The 23,650-nt window shown below is 38.8% G+C and overlaps 2 protein-coding genes across 9 annotated transcripts in view; both read right to left on the bottom strand.

The window, feature by feature from the left end:
* Positions 1-4,116: 4,116 nt before the first annotated feature.
* Positions 4,117-9,468, bottom strand: LOC117393870 (retinoblastoma-like protein 2). Its single transcript, XM_055231950.1, has 14 exons — positions 9,386-9,468; positions 8,348-8,463; positions 8,162-8,268; positions 7,973-8,079; positions 7,754-7,894; positions 7,518-7,682; positions 7,384-7,450; positions 6,626-6,705; positions 6,371-6,547; positions 6,227-6,283; positions 5,793-5,847; positions 5,095-5,234; positions 4,850-5,014; positions 4,117-4,776 (listed from the first exon to the last, which is right to left on the bottom strand). Exons 2-14 carry the CDS (start codon positions 8,410-8,412, stop codon positions 4,549-4,551), a joined length of 1,554 nt encoding a protein of 517 aa, XP_055087925.1. The 5' UTR covers positions 8,413-8,463; positions 9,386-9,468; the 3' UTR covers positions 4,117-4,548.
* A 3,338-nt stretch (positions 9,469-12,806) lies between these two features.
* The window catches only part of chd9 (chromodomain helicase DNA binding protein 9), a 44,838-nt gene continuing 33,994 nt past the window's right edge, over positions 12,807-23,650 (bottom strand). For 4 of the 8 annotated variants that reach the window (XM_033985240.2, XM_033985278.2, XM_033985270.2 and 1 more), the window contains 18 exons: positions 23,428-23,627; positions 23,125-23,284; positions 21,348-21,437; positions 20,893-20,996; positions 20,703-20,820; positions 20,542-20,599; positions 20,416-20,464; positions 20,065-20,311; positions 19,793-19,998; positions 18,769-19,638; positions 18,522-18,679; positions 18,148-18,378; positions 17,529-17,706; positions 17,278-17,426; positions 16,745-16,963; positions 16,529-16,678; positions 16,322-16,426; positions 12,807-16,241 (listed from right to left, as the gene is read on the bottom strand). In XM_033985240.2, coding sequence (XP_033841131.1) covers positions 15,363-16,241; positions 16,322-16,426; positions 16,529-16,678; positions 16,745-16,963; positions 17,278-17,426; positions 17,529-17,706; positions 18,148-18,378; positions 18,522-18,679; positions 18,769-19,638; positions 19,793-19,998; positions 20,065-20,311; positions 20,416-20,464; positions 20,542-20,599; positions 20,703-20,820; positions 20,893-20,996; positions 21,348-21,437; positions 23,125-23,284; positions 23,428-23,627 — 4,171 coding nt within the window. In that variant the 3' untranslated portion in view covers positions 12,807-15,362. The remainder of the gene's footprint in view (positions 16,242-16,321; positions 16,427-16,528; positions 16,679-16,744; positions 16,964-17,277; positions 17,427-17,528; positions 17,707-18,147; positions 18,379-18,521; positions 18,680-18,768; positions 19,639-19,792; positions 19,999-20,064; positions 20,312-20,415; positions 20,465-20,541; positions 20,600-20,702; positions 20,821-20,892; positions 20,997-21,347; positions 21,438-23,124; positions 23,285-23,427; positions 23,628-23,650) is intronic. The other 4 variants (XM_033985255.2, XM_055220973.1, XM_033985262.2 and 1 more) reach the window with 3 other exon arrangements.

Below are 23,650 nucleotides of genomic sequence, written 5' to 3' on the forward strand. Positions count from 1 at the left end.
TTAGAAAAAAAACGACCTTCTACGTGATAGTTAGCGGGTAATTATCACCTGTGTACCATGCATGTAAAAAAATAACTCATCTTATTCCCGTTTGACGTATTGTTTTTTCGACTCTTCCATGAAAATGAAGCTGTCAAAATGGCTGCTTATTTCACCACCAGCCTCTTGACCTTTATCACCTGCTAAATCTCATGAACTTCCGCTCATTTACAATCCGCCTATAGCATGGTGTACTTTTCACTGTTTTGACATTTTACAAACCACGAAAGAGCACGACAGCGAATTAATCCCGTACCTATTTCAATGGTTGGTTACTTTCCGAGCGAATTTATATCATCTTAAACGGTATCAGCTTGTGTCATACTTCATGTTTTCTGTGTTCACAGCTCATAAAGCATATGCAGGAGAGTAGCTGTATGTGGTTGCAGTGGTGGGAGCGGGGGCAGAGGGGAGCGGCAGGCTGCTGGAGTCAGTGACATTCTTCAAGGCCAGTGTAAGATTAAAGACTGGGCTGTCGCGCCTCTGATCATATATTCACAAAAGGAGAGAGTGGAGAACAGGACTATAAAGTGCACTGGGATCAGACTGAGAGGCCATCTTGTGCACATCATTATAAACATCATATAAGCGCACCATTACTGTGAGGACATTACACCAGAGATGCTTTTTGGACTTGTTTTCCTCTGTTTGCACAGTTTTTGTAGCTGTATGTGCCAATGCTCTACCCCCACGTTTAGGCGAATGTGCGTGCAAATGATGGAGGGAAAGGGGCAGCATCAGTTGCACAAAATGGAAAAAAGTCAAAAGAAAAACATATGATTTGTAGATTTGATCAATTTTGTCAGATTTATTTGGTTATTATATCCAGATTCAGGCTAATTTGTCGTTTTTTTAGCTTTGTTATTATGTTAAAAAGCATATTTATTTATTTTGCGTAAAGAAAACAAGTTAACTAAGTAAAATCTGTCCACACTTAAAGATGCACTGTGTAACTTTTCCATGAAGAGGCGAGAAATACCTATACCTCTAATGCAGTTATTGAATCTTGCTTCTCCAGTCCTTCCAGCTTCCTGTTATGTACAACATTTTGAGGAGCTTTTTCCATTCAAAAGATATAGCTAGTATTATGTTTTCAATGGTTAATCGCTATGGCAACAGTCCTAATTTCTCAACATTCTTAAACCCGTGGAGTCAAATGTTTCTTTATGCGTTTCATTTCATTTGTATGTCTTAATAAGAGTGTGTTGGATGGGTAAAACACCACTGTCTCCTTTCTGCTGAATGGTAAAACACTGATATAATTGGCACATGTGCGCGCATATTAATGAACACATAATGAGATGATAAGGTGCTCTCTATTCGCAGGTGTAGAGCCTCCAATCAATTGGCAGCAGTGAAACAGGCTCAAACTGGCTTCTTTCATCCCACTGCTAAAATTAAAAACGTATTTAGATCCACGTTTTCCAACAAAGTGCTTTTCATTTATCTTCCCCAGCACATTATTCAATCACTCCCTCCATTTGTGTAATGTAATATTTTCATGGCATTTTCCCGCTGGCTCTGAGATGGGTATTTTTTGATATGGTTTTGTTAAATGGCTATTCCATTCCAGCTCCTTTCACTCGCTGGTAATAAACTTACAACCTATATTTCAGATTAAATGTGTGGACCAAACGGGGCTTGGCTTGGATGTTCATGGAGCATCGTAAAGATCAACAGTGCCCTCTGCTGTTCAAGGGCTGAATTAAAGGCCTGTGCACTTCTGCCCCCTGGTGTCCTAAAATAGTGTGCTGCGTTATGGCACAAGTTTGAATAAGTAAATAAACTGTCACTTTTGCTAGTATTATACCTCCAGCAGCTAGTCAAAAAAATCAGTGCAGTTTTCATCCATTTTGTTTATGTTGATCTACTTAAATTCATATGTGCAATAGGTGTAAATAGCCTAACTGGTGACCTATTACAATAAAATTAAAGTCATGATTGTATTTATATTTATTTTTGAGTGCCCAAATACCTATATATATGATAATCTCGTCTTCGCCGTTTTTCCAAGCTTTACCAGAGGCCTCGGAGCTTGAGGGTTCTGCACAGGATCTTTGCTCAGTCATTCTTTCCTTTGGAGTTGTTTCCCTCCTTGATCTCGGGGTCTCCAGTCCATGCTCTGCACAGATGTTTCTGTGCACTGTGCCTGCCACTTGATTATGCCGCTCCATGTATGCTTTCCCTATCAGCATCTTACACCATCTTATGTACTGGATTGCCTCAGGGGCCTTTTGCCTCTTAGCACAGCCTACATCTCGGGTCTTGTCTGGTGTGTCCTTGTGTGTGGTAAATCTGGGCCACACCGGATCTACCACACACAGGGAACCCTTGATACTTGGAATGATTTCAGATTTAAAAGAATATATCTGAATATGTTATTTTGCATCCTTAATGGTGTTTCCGTAGGATATTTTTTGCATAAATATAATTAAAACAAGAATGAAATTGTCAATATATTAGCAAAAAGATTTGAAATGACTAAAAAAACACTGGTACATAAGGCGTGAGACAGAGCTCATGGGTAATCGAGACAAAAATAGGTTTACGACCACTGGGTAGCCTAAACTTGACCACTTTGCAAAATAACATAAATAAACTTACTCTGGTATAAACAGATCTCAGATGACTGATGATGTAGCTATTAAAATAGACAGTGCAACAGAATTAAAATGTGTTTATTACAATGATTGTAGTTGAATCCAAACTGGTTGCCAGTTGTTTTGGATTTGTTGGTAGACCGTGGTGTGACACATGGCTTGGTTCCATTAGGCAGGCCCTCCTTCACTCAGGACAGGCCCATCTGCAGACACAGTGACACATGTCAAATATCATGGAACAGACTATAATAACTATATGCCTTAATTAGCCATAATAAATCATGAACAGAGACTTAACTTATCATGAACAAATCAGTATTAAGAATGATTCAGGCTTAGTTACTATTTAGGATTAGGAGTTAGGGTTAGTGTATAAGTGAGTCATTCTTAATAAACAGTTTGCCCATTATGAATGAAGTCTTTGTTCATGCTGCGTGTTCCCCTATGCAGAATTGAAATAAATAAAACATTAAATTAATAACAAGATGACTGTTTTATTTGCCTTTATCAACATAAAATTTGGTTAAATATTCTGAATATCTCCTTTAGTATGACATGTGGTGCAGCAGTACAGGCACTGGGTATGTGGTTAAAATGCCGCTTCTTTTTTATTCCTTTAATAGAGGCATAATCCAAGAACTTTTCTGGTGGAAAGTTTGCCATCTGTTTGTTTACATGGAGATGTTTTCGCTTTGCCTGGAATCTTCCACAGTATGGCATTAAACTTACTTCTCCATGGAAACAAAACAATCAAGCCAAGTCAATTTACAGGTCAGATCTGTGAAGAGGTACCTTTATGGAAAATGCAAAATAAAAAGCAGTTTTAACTGATTGTGAATGTCAATATAAAATCAGATTACTTTAATAGGATTTCCAAAACTACTGATTTACACCGTCTCATGAAATGTGGCCAAAGCAAAGCTTAAACATAACTTACATTTCAGAGTAGAAGCAGTTCTCAGCTTACAGTCTCCACTTCCTCCACTTGTACCTTCTCTGCTGCCTCATGACCCTCCTCTTGGCACGGAGGCGACTCTGTAGTCGAGGCTGCCGTTTTGGGTCGTTCTTCAGGCTTCTTTGACGGGTCGACCACTGTGGTGCCCCGGCTTGTGTTACACCCCATGGTTTGAAACAACAAAACAAACAATACAATCCACAATGCTGTCTGCTCCTGTGCTTCCACTGAGGTTATTGATCAGACGTATGTACAGGTTTGTGGGTGTTGTAAGCTCATGTGCTTGGGTCTCTATGGTAACACTGGGACGTCCCGTCAAACCTGTGTACCTGACTATCACAGGGCTAAGTCCCTTTGTTTAGGGGCAGTACAACTCAGTAGAGAATTAACTTCAACATGGTTACTGATAAACAAAGGGAAATGTGTCATTCTTTTCACTTTGCATTTTCCTCTTTAGAAAAATAAATAAATCATAAATCTTTAATAAATAAAGTATAATTTTAAAAGACTCAAAACAATGGTCAGAGAAAACAATAGATTTTATTAATTTATTGCATAGCTGGTCATGAATAAAAGGAAATGAAACAACTTGTTAAAAATTGTATTTGACCATATGAAAATAACTGCTTTTACAAACTTTTTAAACAAAAAACTGTAAAGTGCCAAAAAATTTAATGTTTTATTCAGTCGCTTTCTGTGACAAATTAACCATTAGAAGAGTTACAGCTGATCTTTATTTTGTTATATATTAATCATACCATATAATCATAATTTACCATGAAAAGTAAAAAATCCTATAACATGCATTAAATTACTGTCAAATTGTGGTGATAATATGATTAAAATATTTAATTAAAAATATCTTTACTGCTAATAAATAACCACAGGAGGAGAATATTTATAAAAATCCAAATACTGCTTATGGTTTAAAAGAGTAAATGCTAAAAGGCTGTTCTAGAGATCTGAAGATGGCTCGACCTTGTCATTCTCTATCTGCATCCGATCCCGCTCCACCTCTAGGATTCTCCTCTGCAGGCTGCTCATGGGAGCCATGTTAGCCGAGGGGCCACTGACACCATCCATATCATCTTCATCCTGTAATCTACTGTAATCAAGCTGTAATCTTCCTCGCTTGACAGGAGGCCCGTGCAATTTGACCATGGCATTGATGTCACGAAGGCACTAAAACAGACAAAACTGAATGAAGTGCTTAGCTAACTTGAGCTAAAACCACACTGACAGAGGGAGAGCAGACCTGTGATGGGCTGGACTGGAAATCATAGCACATTCCTGCAGGTTGTGGTGAAGAAGTTTGTTTGTTTAATTGTGACACAAAAACGTTTAAATTGTTGCTAACTCTGTATTTGCGATTCGATGGTGAGGGCTGTATGGGGTATGGAGACAGAGGTGGCGTCTCAACCTGCAGAGAGCTGAGTTAGTTAAATATCATTTTGAAACACACTGGCAACATTTGAAAGTGTCAAAAATCAAGCAACTCACCCCAGAGGTTGGTGCTAACTTTCTGACAAAGTGCCCCATGGCAGGTGTGTAGACCTGGCTGTAAAAGCAGGTGATGCTGTCATACTCCTGATCACGGACTACTGATGGGGTGTTTGGAGTGGGAAACCTGCCTCTGGTGACTAAAAGATCAGTTAGTGAGTTACTATGATACTTTCATGGTTAATATAAACAAAGATACTGTGTAGGATTTCACAATATAGTACAAAACTTGTACTGTAACTTTTGTATTTAGACCTTAGATCTATAATAAGAACTGGATAAGACATTGCCCCTCTGACCCCGTGTGAGATTGACTAGTGGCCGCTCCACAGGTACTGCCCCGGGAGCTCTGGTGTAGAAAGAATTCTCCCACAGAGCAGAAAACATTTTTTTCGGAATTCAAAATGCCTGTGTTTGACTGACAGGGCATCGACAGCTTTCACAAAGATTCGTAGTCTTGTAGGGAGTCTTTTGAACTTTTAAGATATTTTAGAGGATTTAAAACATTCTAAAAGTTAGCTTTATAAAATGGAGCCTTGCCCCGCTCTGAGCCTCCGCTAGCTCCACTCTAACAGCTATTACTCTGAACTGATCATGTGGTGCATGTTTCTGATGTCAAACAGTGCGCAATACAACAATACAACGCCATGTTTGATTCATCCTCCAGATCTCATTATACTTCCATGCTTTAGACTTACTGTTATTTTGGGATTGTTCAGGGTGTACTTTCTGTATTGGCGTGTTCTTGTTCACCTGTGCAGAAATAAGACATTTGTAAGTCAGACTCCACAAGAGTAACTTAAATGCATTTAAATTTTCACTCAATGTTTATAACATTCTAACAATGTCTATATTATCTATAACACAAAATAGCTTCAAAGTAATATAAAATTGTTAATTCATTACTCATTTCAATTAACTCATAATTGCCACCTGTAGCCAACCAGGGGCCCCGCACAAACTTTGACAACACTGGAAAGTCACAGCATCCAAACCAGGAAATAAACCACTCACCCACCAAAAACATTTTTCTTGTATTTTGAATAACACAATTTTCTCAATAGATCACACATTAGAGTTACAGTTTTAAGTACAACAAAAAAGGAAGTCAGAGGTAGAAAAAATATCTTACATGTTTATTTTTGTAGCAGTGAATTATGTGCTTGAAAGGGAGCTCATCTTTTGTATTCTAAAATATAAAAAACAAACTTTATTTTAGCAGTTGATTATACAGGACTAGTAAGATTATATTAGAATTATTATGTGAATACTGCACCTTGGTCACGCCATGGATGGCACACAGCAGCAGCCACTCCAGGTGACGGTCTCTGAGCAGGTCAAAGTGGTGAACCAGGGAGTACTCAAAACAAGTCCAGATCTTCAGGCGCTTCTCATCTTGTAGGTTCAGTGCAGAGCACAGTGTTCTCAGTCGTTTATGCATTAACCTGTAAACCTACAAATGTATTGCACCATTACAGGGGGGTACATATGAAATGAATGAAGTGGTTGGTGTGTTGCTCTTAGGACTGACCTTACGTGCAAATATATAAAGACGGATGTTTCTCTGCAGTCTGTTTAAGGTCCGGTTCTGCTGGTCAGAAGTTTGTTCAGCTGTCAAAGAAAAGCCAATTATTATTGCCACACTTTGCTGATTGCCACATATCAGAAGCAGAGATTTTACTGGGAGTTGAAATGGTTCATACTATAGCAGTAAGCATTAGAATCCTATAATGCTTTAGTAATTCAGTAATTTTCTGAAAATCTAGTAAGTTGGAAACTGGATTTAAATATTGTTTTCAATCTGAAAAGATGCTTAAAGAAGACATATTGTGCTTTTGTTTGCTATATAGATCAGATCTATGACACCCATTGATCATTATGTTGTATTCTGGACATTTAAAGTCACAATATTTATCTAAAAAAATTAATGAAAGAAATAAGTCCATTGGAAAATTGCTTTGCCCTATGTGGTATATGGAGCCATTTCAGGTTCACCCCTTTACGTTATGACATGTGATCTCTATCACAAGACCCTCTTTTGGATAGCCACAAGCTCACACGAGCAAGCAGCTGAAGTAAAGAGCAGAGGGTATGTACTGGCAGTGGTGAAAACGGGGTAGACTGGAGCAATGATGCCTTCAATAGAGGAGTATAAAGTTCATTCAAACATGAACGAATCACTATAAATACAACTCCACGTGGGTAAATGAGAAGGGAAAACATGGTTATAAGCTCTGAAAAGTAATTTTTGCACAATATGTCTCCTTTAATACCATTGTTTACAATTACCTTGAATTGAGTCCTGGTCCAGCTGTTCCATTCTCATAGGGTCTTCTAGTTCTTTAGGGGACATAACCTAAAAGAGACAAAACATGAGCACATTCTCACACATTTGAATGACAGGCTCACAGAGGATGACAGACCTGCTGGCAGGTGGGTAGTTTTCCCTCATTTGCCCTAATTTCCTCCCAGAGAGGAGAATCACTTGTCCAAGCCAACCTCTCAACAGTCATCTCTACAACTTTGAGAAGATGATGGGTCACGTCAAGTGTCAAGTCAACTCGAACATGTAACACCAGATCTACAACCTGCAAAAATGAATAAAGAAACCATGATACCATAACGTCACATAATGCGTCATACTATTATATAGTCACACCTCATAAAGGTTGTATGCTGCCAAATTGAAAATGTGAAGTAATCGTGGGTTGAAATAATACGCTATCTTGTTGGTGCGAAAGGTGATCTCTAAGCAGCACAGCACCAAACTGCGTTGAAATGGGGTGTCTTCTAAGAAACTCTGTAAGGAAAATCAAAACAAATCAGTAATCTGTTTACATTAGTATTTAGATTTACAATCAATTTGAAGAATACTTACTGAGATATACTTCTTGAGTCTAGGTTTTCGATCCTTCTCCCGCAGAAGGCTCTCCAGTATGTTGTAAAACCAAACTTTGCTTTCAAAACAACACTTTTCTGCTTGCACTGCAAACGGCAAATGTGAAAAACAAATTAGACCACATTTTATCAATCTTTACTCTCAATCTTTTTCCCACTGTAGTTGTACCAAAGTTTTCCTCATTAGTTGTGGTGCCTCTAGATGATTCCATTAATCTGCTGAGTAGTTGGTTCACGTTGGACTGCACAGCCTCAGTGGAATCTGTGGAGTAGGCCCTACAAAAAGAAATACGGCTCGCTGTAGGTATGTCGTATAACATCTTTGAGACTCATGTTAACAGGAAATGTTCCTCACCTAAACATATTGATCAGAGCATCACTGGGGCCCACTTCCTGCCACTTCTCATAAGAACGGTTCATGGTGACACTGTGTCCTCCAGTGATAATGTATCCTGACAACACTGAGGACACCTGCACACCAAAACACATTTATTGCTAGAGGGATACAACAACATGCATAAACTATTCAGAAAGGCTTAAAGGAATGAACAATAGCATTGATGTTAGTTTTTTATCGTTGATACATGAATGCAAAGTATTTACAGAGTTCAGTCCTCTACCCAGATGATTTTGAACACGCCCTGCTTCCTACAAAGTGTGGGGGCAACGTTCACATTTCCATCGCTGATCCTTGAACTAAGCCAGCCTGTCCTCTGACCTGCTTGGCCTGCTGATACATTACATGACTGTACCACATCCACACTTTGTAAAACCACTGAAACAAACTCAACTGTGGCTGAAAATTAGATAAGGTAATTGTATCAGATGCATTCATTGACTGTATCCATGGATTTCAGAATGAGGAAAAGCTCGGACCTTTGCCATAGTAATTAACAATTCAAAACTATAGCCGTGACTGTCCAAAACTCCTCAAAATGGCACAACAGGAAGCTGTGTAGGCTGCACGCATGTGAGGCATGTTTCCTCCCACGCTTTCCGCCCACACCCCACAGCCGTCAACCAATGAAACGACGAATGGTCTCCGGATTGGTTGAACTCTTCTCCGTGGGCGGGACATACATGCGCGCGAGACTAAAATTTCCCGCCAAAGTACTATCACGTGACTGAAAAACTTTAAACGTCTTAGCGCAGTGCTTTTACCACGCTAGAGTACTTTCTGTAAACTAATGTGCACCGGGTTGACATTAAAGAAGAGCTTTTAGGCAATTAATTGTTGTATAAATGTCGTTTTTAGCCACACTGACGTGAGAACACATACCCTAAACAACAAGGAAAACCGTTAGCTAAACCTCTACACTACAAAGGCAACACAACGCTTAAGTGTGGCCAGAGTAAATCGCGGAAATCTACACAACATGCTGCTAAAACTCACCGAATGTTGTTGAGGAAATGCTGATATACTAGTTATAGGTCCACTCCGCGTCTGTCGTCCGCTACAGTGCTATAACTGCATATGGAAGCCCGTTTCTATGGAAGCCCGTTTCCGCCATGAAAAAAAAAATAAAAGCCCCACAGAAAGTCGAAATTACGAGTTTTAAACTCGTAATTATGAGTTTAAAACTCGTAATTATGAGTTTAAAACTCGTAATTATGAGTTTAAAACTCGTAATTATGAGTTTAAAACTCGTAATTACGAGTTTAAAACTCGTAATTTCGACTTTTAAAACTACTAATAATGAGTTTAAAACTCGTAATTATGAGTTTTAAAACTACTAATTATGAGTTTAAAACTCGTAATTAGAACTTTTAAAGTCTTAATTGAGCTTGTAGCACACTGCAACTGAGTGTACAGAGCAGAGGAGACAGGAGGAGGACTGTTATGTTTATCACCTACATACTTTTAAAAAATGAATAAATTAAGCTCCAGTAAAGTTTCTGGCGTCTTGAACAAATCAGTGGGCCCTGAGTGCTGTTCTGACCACTCATGAGCTGTGCTCTGTGTCTGTGAGCGCTCGTTTTCCTGGTCTGAGCAGAGTGCCAGCTGGTCACAACCCCGCTGGTTTATTGAGGAAATTATTAAAATACCAAATTCATTTAATCAAAATTGATGAGGTTCACTTTTTGTAAATGTTACATTCCCAAAATTACGAGTTATAAACTCATAATTCATACTTTTAAAAGTCCTAATTACGAGTTTTAAACTCATAATTAGTAGTTTTAAAAGTCGAAATTACGAGTTTTAAACTCGTAATTACGAGTTTTAAACTCATAATTACGAGTTTTAAACTCATAATTACGAGTTTTAAACTCATAATTACGAGTTTTAAACTCATAACTACGAGTTTTAAACTCATAATTACGAGTTTAAAACTCGTAATTTCGACTTTCTGTGGGGCTTTTATTTTTTTTTTCATGGCGGAAACGGGCTTCCATACGTTTCCGACATGAAAAAAAAAAATAAAAGCCCCACAGAAAGTCGAAATTACGAGTTTTAAACTCGTAATTATGAGTTTAAAACTCGTAATTATGAGTTTAAAACTCGTAATTATGAGTTTAAAACTCGTAATTACGAGTTTAAAACTCGTAATTTCGACTTTTAAAACTACTAATTATGAGTTTAAAACTCGTAATTATGAGTTTTAAAACTACTAATTATGAGTTTAAAACTCGTAATTAGAACTTTTAAAGTCTTAATTGAGCTTGTAGCACACTGCAACTGAGTGTACAGAGCAGAGGAGACAGGAGGAGGACTGTTATGTTTATCACCTACATACTTTTAAAAAATGAATAAATTAAGCTCCAGTAAAGTTTCTGGCGTCTTGAACAAATCAGTGGGCCCTGAGTGCTGTTCTGACCACTCATGAGCTGTGCTCTGTGTCTGTGAGCGCTCGTTTTCCTGGTCTGAGCAGAGTGCCAGCTGGTCACAACCCCGCTGGTTTATTGAGGAAATTATTAAAATACCAAATTCATTTAATCAAAATTGATAAGGTTCACTTTTTGTAAATGTTACATTCCCAAAATTACGAGTTATAAACTCATAATTCATACTTTTAAAAGTCCTAATTACGAGTTTTAAACTCATAATTAGTAGTTTTAAAAGTCGAAATTACGAGTTTTAAACTCGTAATTACGAGTTTTAAACTCATAATTACGAGTTTTAAACTCATAATTACGAGTTTTAAACTCATAATTACGAGTTTTAAACTCATAATTACGAGTTTTAAACTCATAATTACGAGTTTAAAACTCGTAATTTCGACTTTCTGTGGGGCTTTTATTTTTTTTTTCATGGCGGAAACGGGCTTCCATAACTGCACGTGTCACTGCGTAATAATTTTATTATTTTGTGGGCGTGTCTCGTGAGGTAACGTGCACGAGCCTGTTTGTGTCATAATCAAGATTTGTAAGAGACTTTTAAAGGTCTTAAGACATCACCAGAACAGTTACTTTTTAACACACTGATTTGGTTTCAACTGGAGGAGGTGGGGATGTGCATTGGTTCACAGAATTACTTTTATTTATCATCCCCCAAAAGAAAAAGGTTAATTGTTTCCATGGAGCTCAACAGTTTCCTTCCATACCTTAGTTATTGTGTGGAAATATGAATATATATATAAATCCAATATGAATCCGGTATTTTTACTTCAAAAGAAAGCGATTAGGATTGTCAATCAGGCAGAATATTATGCACCCACTAACCCACTCTTTGTTAAACTAAAAACATTAAAACTAAACAATCTGGTTGAGTTTAATACAGCAGTTGTTATGTATAAGGCCCATAACCATATGCTTCCACACTGTATCCAGGAGCTGTTCAGACCTAGAGAGAGTCGCTATAATCTGAGGCGAACTGGTATCTTCCAAAAAACTATGGCAAGAACTACAAAAAAAACCATGTGCATCTCTGTTACAGGGGTTAATTTATGGAATCGTTTGGATAATGAATGAAAAAGCTGCACTTCAATTAAAGTCTTCAAAAAATGTACAAATTAAAAATTCTAGAAAAATATAGAGCAATAGTATAACTGTTACTATGACAACTGAACTGAACAATAATGAACATATTATAAACTTTGTCTATTACATAATATAAATAATGCAATAAGAAAACAAAATAGTAATAATAATAATAATAACACCTATGATCATAATAATAAGGACCACTAATGATTTTATATATATATATATATATATATATATATATATATATATATATATATATACAAAACCCAGAGGTAACTGTATGAATATAAAAACAAATGTATTTCTTCTGTATTGTATAATTATTTGAAATTGTTGTGTTTTCTCTTGTTGTGTATATTGTTATTTATATGTGGAATTAGGCAGGCATAAATAAGCTTAGCTTCAGCCAATTTTCATTCACAATAGGATGGATTCTGTGTGCGTGACTGTGACATTGTTTTGTTTGTTTTTCTGTGTGTGTCTGAATAAACTAACTAACGAACACACAGTAACCGCCCACCCTGTCCTGTACCGGAACTGAAATTCCCATTCATTTTTCTCATGCTTTCCGAAAATAAAAAATATATTAAAAGTTTGAAAGATTGCTCGGGTATAATTACGTGGTAACAAATGACCACAGGACCTATAATTTAAATTACAATTTGTTTCTGAAACTTTATAAATTGCGAAGTTATTAAACACTTCACAGAAAATGAATGGAAAATGTACTTCCGGGTTGAAAAACACTGGGATAGTAAACATGTATGGAGAGTGTCTGCATTAAATCACTTTTTATCACGTATTCACAAATAACTATTTATTTATATTATTACTAAAACAACTTCAACACATTAAAGGTATGAATAAAAAGACAGCTAGAGACAAACACATTATGGATAGTCAGAATATGTTTAATAAAAATAATTAAACCTCATTTTCCTCTATAGAACTTCATAGAAAGTAATCCAATAAATTACAAATGACTTTAAGACATGTTTTTCTGCAACTACATAGAGAATTATCAGACTACACAGACCACAACTTGCAAATATTACAACTGTATAATGTTCAAGGAAAAAAATCTGAGAATATCAGAGTGATAATATAATAATACAAGCTTGAAAAAAACAAAAAAAAACAAAACATCAGTTCTGATAGTCATGTCAGTGAAAGCATGAACAATAACTGCAAGTAAACTTCCCTGTACAGCAGTAGTAGTGTGTTGAAAATCTGTCCTTGCATATTGGTCTTCAGTTGTGAGTATAACTTCAATACTGCCTCTAGTCAAGTGAGCAATGCATTGTGGACATCCCTATGCAGTGCAGAACAGGTGAAAACAAAAGCTAAGGAGTAAGTGAACGTCCAATTTAACTTCCACTAATTAGAAGTCTTACAGAGGCACAGCACAATCAGAATTTCAGCATGTTACTTCAGGGCACCAAACGGAAGAGAGATGATTCCTTTAGCCATGATTAGGCTTGTTTGCATAAGGGCACTACACGTTTTAGTAATGTGGGGATGCAGATGCAACATCATGTGACAACTCTGGCCCATACATAGAAAAATAAGCTTGTTATATAAAAACACAAACCCAACACAAGGGCCGTAGAACAGGCATAAAATAAGCAACTTCAGAGATCAGATCAGTGCTAAGAGTGCATGGTTTGTGAAGCACTGCAAAACACTGGATATAATGCTACAGCAATACCTAAGGAATACCGCTTTGACACCAAAGAGACCACCTGCCTGATTTTAGAAATGATCACTATTGTACTTATCTAACAGTCTACTGTTTAACAGCAGTCCTAGAGCACAAATGTGGAAAGAAACATTACAAAAAGGTACTTCCGGTCTCAGTGAATTCCAGTGTAAAGTTCCTGGGTACAGTTCAGTGATTGTAAAAAATGTGTATGGACACATAATCTGTTTAATTACAGCGTGAGGTACAGGATAAGGGCACTTCTACATCTAACTCAAGCTTCATTCATCAGCAGAAGCAAGTCAAAGACGACAAGCTACACACTTGTTCTCACCACACAGCTAACCATTTCAGCGTTTTGTGGGTCTGGCACTGTATTCACTTCAATACACATAGATTTTGTATGTTAACAACAATCTCTGCCAGAATGTAAATTATATGTGCTTGTACCATGTATTGTCTGTAAGACTTGTTAAACAGGTGGTCAAGTGACCAAATATCTTATCTGAATGAATTTATAATCTGTTGAATCCTATCAGAAAAAAACTAAAACACTTAGCATCGCATTGTTGCAAGTTTTCAAGGCCCCCTCCTTTTTAACAGGAGTATCTTAACAACATTCGAACTGGAAAGTATGGAAGCAGTAGAAACCAGAAGAGAGGCACAGGCCAGCCACACAGTACTACACTGTGGAAGCTCTCAATCTTAAACAGAAACACATATTCCAGCAGGAAAAAGAACTATGTACATACTATAAATACCACACACATGCACATTTTGCACAGTGAAGCCAATCTGTTTAGTAGTTGAGGTAAGATGCAGTCAAATACACCAGGGTTGTAATATTATCTGTGTTGTCCTGAAACAGTTTCTGATGACAGAGACCATAATACCCAGTAGGGATTTCACAGCATCCCAGGGCAGTTTGGCACAGTATTAAGGTTGTGTTTTGTCCCCAAAGACTCCAGAGGATTATTATACTCAGGCAATGCCAGAGTCAGATGAGGTGCAAGTGTACTGTGGGAAGCTAAAGTGCGTCTTGGACTGACATGTATGTCAAATGCAAATGCATCTTATCAGAAAATGCATTACAACATAAGACTTTTTGAAACATTTTAACTTATGTCCTTTAGAGATAAAATTATATTTATTTCATTTGAATCAGCAGAGTGGATGTGATCTGATCTTATTATAAAAGAAGTTGGGCTGTTAGTTGTGCACTATGATGGAAAATGGCAGACAGAAAATCTACAGCTTCAGTGACATTCATTAGCTGCCCAAGTTATTGCTGGCATATCCAACATATGATCTGCAAAGCAAAGTGTCAAGAAAGTCCTGGATATTTACATGACAACTGAGTGACAACTGCCCAGTTCCAACAATCAAAATATATTAAGAGTACAGCTCAGCTCAATGAGCATGTTTATGAAGTCTGACTTTTTAATACAATTAAATCTCAACATAATTACATTAATGCCTTTTTGTTGCCTTTGTACATAACTGTAATCCACATTCAGAGTTGAAAATCTTCTGAAGTGTGACATGCATGTCTCATAACAGAACTGTACCTTCAACACTGAAATCTAATTTCAGTGTTGTCTTTCAACATTTTTGTTTTCATACAACTTTTAGTTAGTGTATATTTACATGTAAAGAAATTGAAACATAAGTGCTAGAAAATCAATTTCAGTGAATATATGATACATTTTAGGCAATACATAAATAAAAGTCAAATTGTATTCATAGATCAGTCTTCATCACTCGAGTCAGAGTCATCTGATGAGGAAGAGCTCCCGGATGCTGATGACGATGATGAAGCTTTTTCGGAACCTTCTGGACCACTGTTGTCTTTTTGTTCAGCCGACTCCTCCTCATCTTCTTGTGTCTCCTCACACACTATGTCTCCTTCTCCCACTTTGTCTTTGAAGGCTGCTGGCTGTTTGGGATCCTGTGTTGCTGCTGAGGCCGCTGTGGGTACAGGCTCATTGTTAGCGCTCTGTGACTGTGTGGCAGACACAGGAAGGTTAAGGCCTGGAGTAAGAATCATCCCTGGATAAATCATACTGGACAGTAACAAAGGGTTAAGGGACAGTGAGTTGGGTGAGCCAGGGGATGTGGTGTTAGAGTTGGAAGGTGATGTGTTGGAGGCCTCTGTCCTTTCTGCTTTATTGTCCACTTTAGAGCCTGGCTGATCCAGCCCAGAACTCACATTTCCCTTACCCTGTCCCTCAGCACTTGCAGCTCCCTCTTTACCCAGCAGTCCACCAACACTCAGCAGATTAGGCAAGCCTGACACGCCAGAGAGCATCATGGGAAACATGGCTGCTAAGTTGTTGGCTGCCATGTTGCTAGCTTCAGATGGGAGCCCCATTAGGCCTGCAGTGAGCTGCAAAGACTGCAGGCTCTGCAGGTTCTGCTGAAAGGCCTGAAGGCTGCTCAGGTCCACTCCCGGCAGCAGACCATTAGTTAACAAAGGGCTCAGCCCCAGGGAGGAACCTGTTGGCTTTGGGGCTGCTGCTGCTGCTCTCGCCAGAGGATTTTTGGGTCGCCTTCCTCGACGACTTACTTCTTCGGGAACAATGGGCCCAGTAAGGATTCTGTCAAACATGCTCTCAGGAAGATAACCCTGGAGTTGACAACATGACATATGAACAATTAACAACTACTCATCCATGTAATCAAAATAAATATTTTGAATCCACCTACCGACTGTTTGACAACATCTGCCCATTCTGGTGGGACCCCATACTCAGGGTTCTCCTGTAGGAACCGACACAAATCCTTAAGAGGAGGAGCAAATGCCCCACCAATCTGCAGAACCAGAAAAAAGTTACTAAAGATTATAATATACAGCATATTTATTATGAAGAAAAAAAATGAGCTTTCTAAAATGTTTTAACAAAAACAAACAACCTTTCGTGCATTTCTTCTGTTGATTATCTGGACACGTTCTTCTCCGGTTAAACTATTTACATCGATCTTGTTAGGGTTTCGACAACGGTGCCTCTTTTGTTTGGGACGCCCATCCTGGAAATGGAACTGCATCTGCATTTTATTAACCGCCTAAAGACAGAAAAATTTTAGACATTGTTGTTTTCTTTTTTTATGGTACACTAATCTAATTCTTACCGGAATAAATGCCCCAGTATCAGCCACAAATCCTGGGTGTTCCTTCAGCCACTGCTCTAAATCCTTTCTCTTTGGAGCATCATCTCCAGCAAGCCTGGTGCCATCTTTGAGGTTAATGACTGGAACTCTGCTCTCAGAGTCAGCAGAACTTTGGCTGTAGCCAGGCAAAGGTGCAACTGGTAGACCCACCTGGCCTATACCTCCCCATCCAGGGGGCACCTGAAATAAATAATAAAATAATAATGATAATGATACTACTACTACTACTACTACTACTACTACTACTACTACTACTACTACTACTACTACTACTACTACTACTACTAATAATAATACAGAGCTACATTCATATGTATGTGGACAGTATCTTCACATTCTACAGTCAATGTACTAAAAGAGCTTATAATGTAATGCGACACAATGTAATACTGCCACTATTTATATGGATGTATAATTGTATAATTCTTATTTAATAATTTAATGCTAATACCCTTCGCAACATTTTAAAGTGAGATTTGATCTGAAAAGCATACCTGATCAAGAGCTGGAGTTGCTCTGTTTCTGTTCATGAAAAGCAGGTCCATTCCCTCAACATTTTTCCTTCTTCCTCTGCGTTTTTTAACCATTGGCTGGCCCTCCACAGCTCCATTCATCCTTATGTGACCAGGGATACTTGCAGACACTACAAAGAAAAGCAATATCACAACTATGGATGACTTTCTAAATTAAGATTTAGAAAGTCATCAGATGAGATAAGATTCTAATTTGTTTGTAAATAGCACACCATTCTGATAGCTGTACTGTGGTTTGCTGATGTCAGTCAGGCCTGTGTCTGAGGCATTCTGCAGCTCCTGAAGTCGAGCCAAGTACTGCTGCTGAGCCTGGGGCCCCTCCTCAGAGTCTAGGGGCCTCTTCACAGGAAGTCCCTGTTTCTGAAAGGTCAGCTTCAATCCTCCCTCCTGCTACACAGAAAAAGCATAATGTTTTTGATTGAAGAACAATATCATATTGTTATGTAGGGTCATTTTGAGCAAAAAAGGTTAAGTTTGCTAATTTGAACACAAAATTAAAATACAGGTGTGAAACCATGTAACAGCAACCACAACCAAACCCAGGGTTAAATCCAGACACTAATAACATATTTGGTCTAAAAACACTTTTCACATTTCACATTTATATTCTCATGGCCATGTCATTTGTGCTCATGAGTGAAGTGGAATAGATAGGAAGGTAGCTTATAAATGAACCTCTCCCCTGACAGCCATTTGGCAGCATTAGCCAGAGAACAAAAAGAGGAAAACAAAGAAACATGCTGATTGCCATTCACAACAGCAGGTAGATTGGTCCTAGGATCAGAACGTAGAGGCAGAAGGGAGAGGACGACAATAAAGAAATCAACATACATTGTTGAGTTTTACTGAGAACTCCTTGTTCTCTGCAACATGCTTGGTCACCTTTGACCCTTGCGGAGAGGCTGAGGGATCCTCAGATGGACTGCTCGTGGTTTCCATCAGCTTTGTGGTGTAGAAAGAGGCCACAGAACTTCCAGGCTCATAGACACGGCGAATTCCAGGCCACTTTCCCTTGAGCACAGCCTGACAGACACTGTCCAGTCGGTTGATAATCACACGGTCCTAAGCATAATGAATATAAACACATTCATGGAACAAAAAAACATTATTTTTCTACAACAATATTACAAATATTACCAAGTATGTACTGCTCAAAAGAATAAAAGGAACACAAACAAAATCTATTAAAGTACTGTGCAGTTCACCTTGGGCCAGTAGGATACAGCAAGCGTGTACCCTCCTCCCTGAAACAGGTGGGAGTGGCTCCCATTAGCAACAGTAGCATCCTGTGTGTCATCCTGGGTCATGCTCAGTGATGCCACACTGTCCTCGTCAAACCCCTTGACAACGGTTGCTGCAGGAACTACATGTGACAAAAAACATATAATATAAATAGAGTAAGCAATAACAAAAAAAGTGACATCACCAATTGCTTGGGTTACAATGTTGTACCTTTCTTTTTAACATCTTCTCCATCACTATCACTGTCATCAGAGGAGGAGGAAGAGGATGAAGAAGATGAGGAAGAACCTGAAGAGCAAGATGAAGAAGAGGAGGAGGAGCTGGAGCCTGAGGATGTAGAGGAGGATGAGGAGGAAGACGAGGAGTGGGAAGATGCGCTTGAGGAAGATCCATCAGAATCGGAATCTGAGTCCCTTCTGGCCTCCTTGCGGCTCCTCTTGCTGGACTTCTTGGATTTTTTCTCTGAAGAATTTGGAGTGAGGGGTTTGGTTCTGGCAGCTACCATCTGCCTTTCACTGTCCCCCATCTGCGGCTCGAGCTTCACTGCCTGAATTGTGGCAGTAGAGGACGCATGGTTTGTAGTCCAGCTCGGAGCCTGCTTCTCTTGACTTTCTTCCCCCTCAGAGTCAAGTTCCTGTTTGGGTTCTATTTTGGGCACTCCCCCTGTGGTTTCAGTCTGTTGGGGCGGGGCCACTGGAGAGCTTGTTGGTGCTGAGGTGGAGGCCATGAGGTGAGGCTGAGGAGGTTGTGTGGATGTGAGAGATGGCTGCTGTGCTTTATTCTGGCTGTAACTGCGCTGTGCTACCATGAAGCTGAGCTCTGGGTCTCTCAGTATGTGGTAGTCTGTACGACTGACCCCGTGCTTGGCAGCTCCAATCAGCAGGTCCCGGTCATGAGTCCCAGGCTTCCACCAGACGGGCAGGTCGGAGCTCACCTGGCACAGTGACAAGCGCTCATATAGTAATGGATGACGAAGAACCTGCTCCCTGACCTGCCGCAGCAGCTCTACTCGGTACAGGGTACGAGATGCCCGCTCCTCAGTGATTGGCTGGATGGTCAGAGAGGGGTCCACCGCAGAGTCTGAAACCAATGCCAAATAGCACTTGATCACGTCTGTGTATCTATTTATTTAAGATAGCTACAATACATCATACTACATCGCTTTCATAGAAATGTACATCACCAGATCAGCCGCGAACAGAATTTTTAAATAAATAATAATATAGTTTCTGACCTCCTTCCTTTGGTGGGAGACGACACACTCTCCTGCACATTGCAGAGAAAGCACACAAGTATTTTTGCAAGCTCTCATCAGTTTTCTTGTGCAGTCGAGCCATAGCCCTAAACTTGGTCCAGTCAAAGCGTCCAATGGTAGGATCAAAAACAACACCAAAAGTGGAGACAACGCGATAGAAGTCGGCTTCTTCACGTCTGGTCCATCTGAGGAAAAACAAATATTTGAAAATTTGCACAGATTTTGAATCAATTTTAGAGAGAAACTCTGACCTTTGCTGACGCTCAATCTTGGCAGCCATCTTGGGGTTGAGTGTTTGGCTCAGCGAAGGGGGCAGTGGGCAAAGAGCTGTGGGCAGCATCAGTGTGGGTTGAGCCTGAGACTGGGTCTGGTGGATGTGAAGGATTTGCCGACTTTTGGTGAAACGCTGAGAGGCTGTGATGAGACGTCTCAGTCTTGCTGTAAGCGCAGAAGCCGAAGGCCAGTACACACTACTACCCTCTGTCATCGGAGCCGCATCTGATGTAACAATAATGTAAATTTATCTGTTATGTTTTAGAATGCTTGATTTTATGAAATCATTTTTCTGCCTTTGACTAATATGCATCAGTGTACAAACTTGCCTCCAGGGTTTTCAGCAACAACTAGGTCTCCGGGTGAGGCTGCATCATCCTGCATACAAATACAGAGTTAGCCTTCATTTGACTGAAACAAACAAACAAAAACAAAAAAGTGTTACTCTGTTCTACCTCCATTTCATCTTTCACCAAAGTAGGAGCAGGCTTGTATTCTGGATCATCCACATCTCTGTGAATAAATAAATAAAGCTTTTAGGTGACAGGCTGGGAGTGAAAATATTCGTCACATGCAACACATGTAGTTAGACATTTTTCAAATAAAATAAACTCACCCATCCATAAAATCATTGCTCCTTTGTTCAGCAGCAATCGCTTTCTCATCTGGTCGCCCAACGCGTTCTAGAAAGCAGAGTGTGGGGTCTGCGCGTATAGTGTTGTACTTTTCATACCCTGTAATTGTTGATAAAACAAAATATAAAACTCTGACTTTACATTAACAAATTCACAAGGAAAAACTCAAACCATGTTTGAAGACCCCCAGCAGCAGGCACTTGTCAGAGATGGGGTCCCACCACAGAGCTGGAAGCTCAGAATTGTCCGGTTCTGGCACCCAGATTTTAATCTCACTGTTGTAGACAATAAATTCAACAGGTAAGAATGTGAAATCCTTACAGTCCCACACAATTATTGCTAACATGCCATATTTCACCAGCAGGTGGAGCTCTATAATTTTTGAGGAATTAAAACAATTCACCAGGTTGATTTCATCTCAAAATTGCAAACATTTATTTTTAGTAATGTTGTAACTATTTTAAGTAAAAAATGTATATATTGTTTTAATGTATTAATATATTATTAGGGATATAACTCGCTCCAACACTATAATCAACTTACATATGATTGTTTATATAAAAACAATACTGTGGTTGAGTGTACACAGAAAAAAATAATGTAGAAGAGGTCAAAGTTCATCTTACCTTGCATCAGCCCCGTCTAATACCTTTTGGGCTTGGCTTCCTATCACCTCTTGTTTCAGGTAGTAAAGCATTCTGACCCTGAGCAGCACCCTGCACAGAGAAAAGCTGGCAGTCACAACAAAGCCCCAGGCCACACAGACAAATGCTGAGTGAGCAGAACACACACAATCCAACACATCGCAACGTATGATGTGAACTGTGTGACAGATCGGTGTAAGCATTTTATAGACAGATTTTGCTGTGATCCCAGACACTAATTCCTAAAACATAAGATACAACATTGAAAGCATGAATGCTAAAGACTAGAGACTGTCAAGGTGGAGACAGGCTGACTCACTGGAGAGACTTGCGTTCTGTGACGCATGATCTCACATCAGACAGACCAGACCAGAGTGGTAGGAGGCATGGAGAGCCTCTGTGTAAGCCTGTCACAATGCCTTTTACGCTTTTACATTTGTCTTAATGCAAAAAAGCATCTGTGTAATCATTTTGCAAAAACATAATGTGGTATTGGAATCTAGTATGTAATGCCTGTTGCAGTGTCAAGGCAAAGCTCCAGTTTTAGCTTGAATGAACTGAAGCTTGATTGCAAGAAAATTGGAAAACAATTAATCAATAAATACATTTTACAAATAGTTTAGATATTTGATTAACTAATTTCATTTATTTCAATGCAATTATTACTTAATTTTCATAAAAGATTACCAACTATTGACTGACAGCATTGACAAAACATGAGTGAAGGTGAAGTGACTTTGGCCCAGGCCTAAATCTCTCCGACTAGAGCCTTCGAGAATCAGCAGAGCCACAGAGCAAACCCTCCTGCCCTCACATAACTTAGAATGTCTCCATTATCAAAGATAGTGTGGTAAACAGCTTTTTGCAGTTTTAGATTATATACGTGTATAGTGTATTATTTATGCTTAATAATACAATACAAAAACTTAAAAGCATTTTTACAATATAGTACTTGACTAAACTAATCCAGGAGTTGCTATTGTAACAAAGGTTTCAGATGTGATGTGTTATCTCTCATCCAACAGCAAGAATTGATACAGCCTCTTGGATGAGAGGTGAAATGTCTTCCAAGACCAAATTACTACTTTTGAAACGGTACTATAAGTAATATAATAGTTAGGGAAGTAATTGTGTGCACTGCTCTCAATTGGTTACATTCCACGACTTCACGATGAAAAACACAAGTCAGCATATTCTACACACTGTTCTCCATTGCTCAGTGTGTCACATATCAGGCATTCTCTAGCTTCAGCACTACCAGACAAGAAAACAATAGTGACCTTTCTATGGCAGGCAATGAGGCCTGCAGTGCTCTATAGCCTACTCAAAGCTGAAGCTCTGAGCAGAAGGCTTGTGGCTTAACAGAGATGTTAAATTCAAAGTACTACTACTACTACTACTACTACTACTACTACTACTACTACTACTACTACTACTACTACTACTACTACTACTACTACTACTACTACTACTACTACTACTACTACTACTACTACTACTACTACTACTACTACTACTAATAATAATAGTGAGCATATCTCATATTTTGAATATTCCCATTTTAAGTAATAATTCCATGACATAATTAGTATGTGTCAATACTATATGTCCTTGCTATTATTCTAATAAATCTATTATCTATGTAAGTCATCTGTCATGAAGAAATATAATGTCTGTCTTAATCTCTCCACAGTCTGCTTTGTGATGTTGTACAGTTATTATTCTGAAGTGTGTGTAAAAAGATGGGGGAGAGACTTACTTGTTGCAATGGTGTTTGAGGTGTTTTTTGTAGCCATCATCTTGAAGCATGTACTCTGGGTTGTGTTTCCTAAGCCACTCCGCCTTGTGTATGTCAAACGAACTCGATTGCGTTTTCATTTTTTTGCCCTTTCTGCCCCTCGGGACAGGAGCTGACAGACCTTATATGGCAAACAATTCCAAACATAGGGTATAAGACAATACCATATAATATACTTTTGGTTCATCATCTTTAAACTTAATATTGAAAATGTATTGTAACATTTTTTATGCTTTTTAAGCAGATTGATTTTATGGTTCTCACCTAAATGATTCTGCAGTTCCTTGGTTTGTCCATCCTCAGTAGGAGCAATTAGGTCCCACATGAAGCCTTTGATCCTGTCATCTCCACGGTAGTGAACCAGACAATAGGCTAATAAGGCTCTACAAATAGTTTCTACATCCCTCTCGGTCAACTGTTTCTTAAAGCGACCATGGTTCAGAATGTCCTTCCATCTGCCCCATCTGTTAACAATATAAAGTCTTAG

Source organism: Periophthalmus magnuspinnatus, chromosome 3, assembly GCF_009829125.3.
Source record: "Periophthalmus magnuspinnatus isolate fPerMag1 chromosome 3, fPerMag1.2.pri, whole genome shotgun sequence".
Classification (NCBI taxonomy): Eukaryota; Metazoa; Chordata; class Actinopteri; order Gobiiformes; family Gobiidae; genus Periophthalmus; species Periophthalmus magnuspinnatus.

Bases quoted from the DNA above. Each gene is read 5' to 3' on its own strand.
- LOC117393870 (XM_055231950.1), bottom strand. From the start codon at position 8,412: ATGAACCGTTCTTATGAGAAGTGGCAGGAAGTGGGCCCCAGTGATGCT. The intron at 7,683-7,753 runs GTGTGACTATAT...TCATTTTTGCAG, and splicing joins CAGCATACAACCTTTATGAG to GTTGTAGATCTGGTGTTACA. The intron at 5,848-6,226 runs GTAAGATATTTT...ATTTCTGCACAG, and splicing joins ACTGCTACAAAAATAAACAT to GTGAACAAGAACACGCCAAT.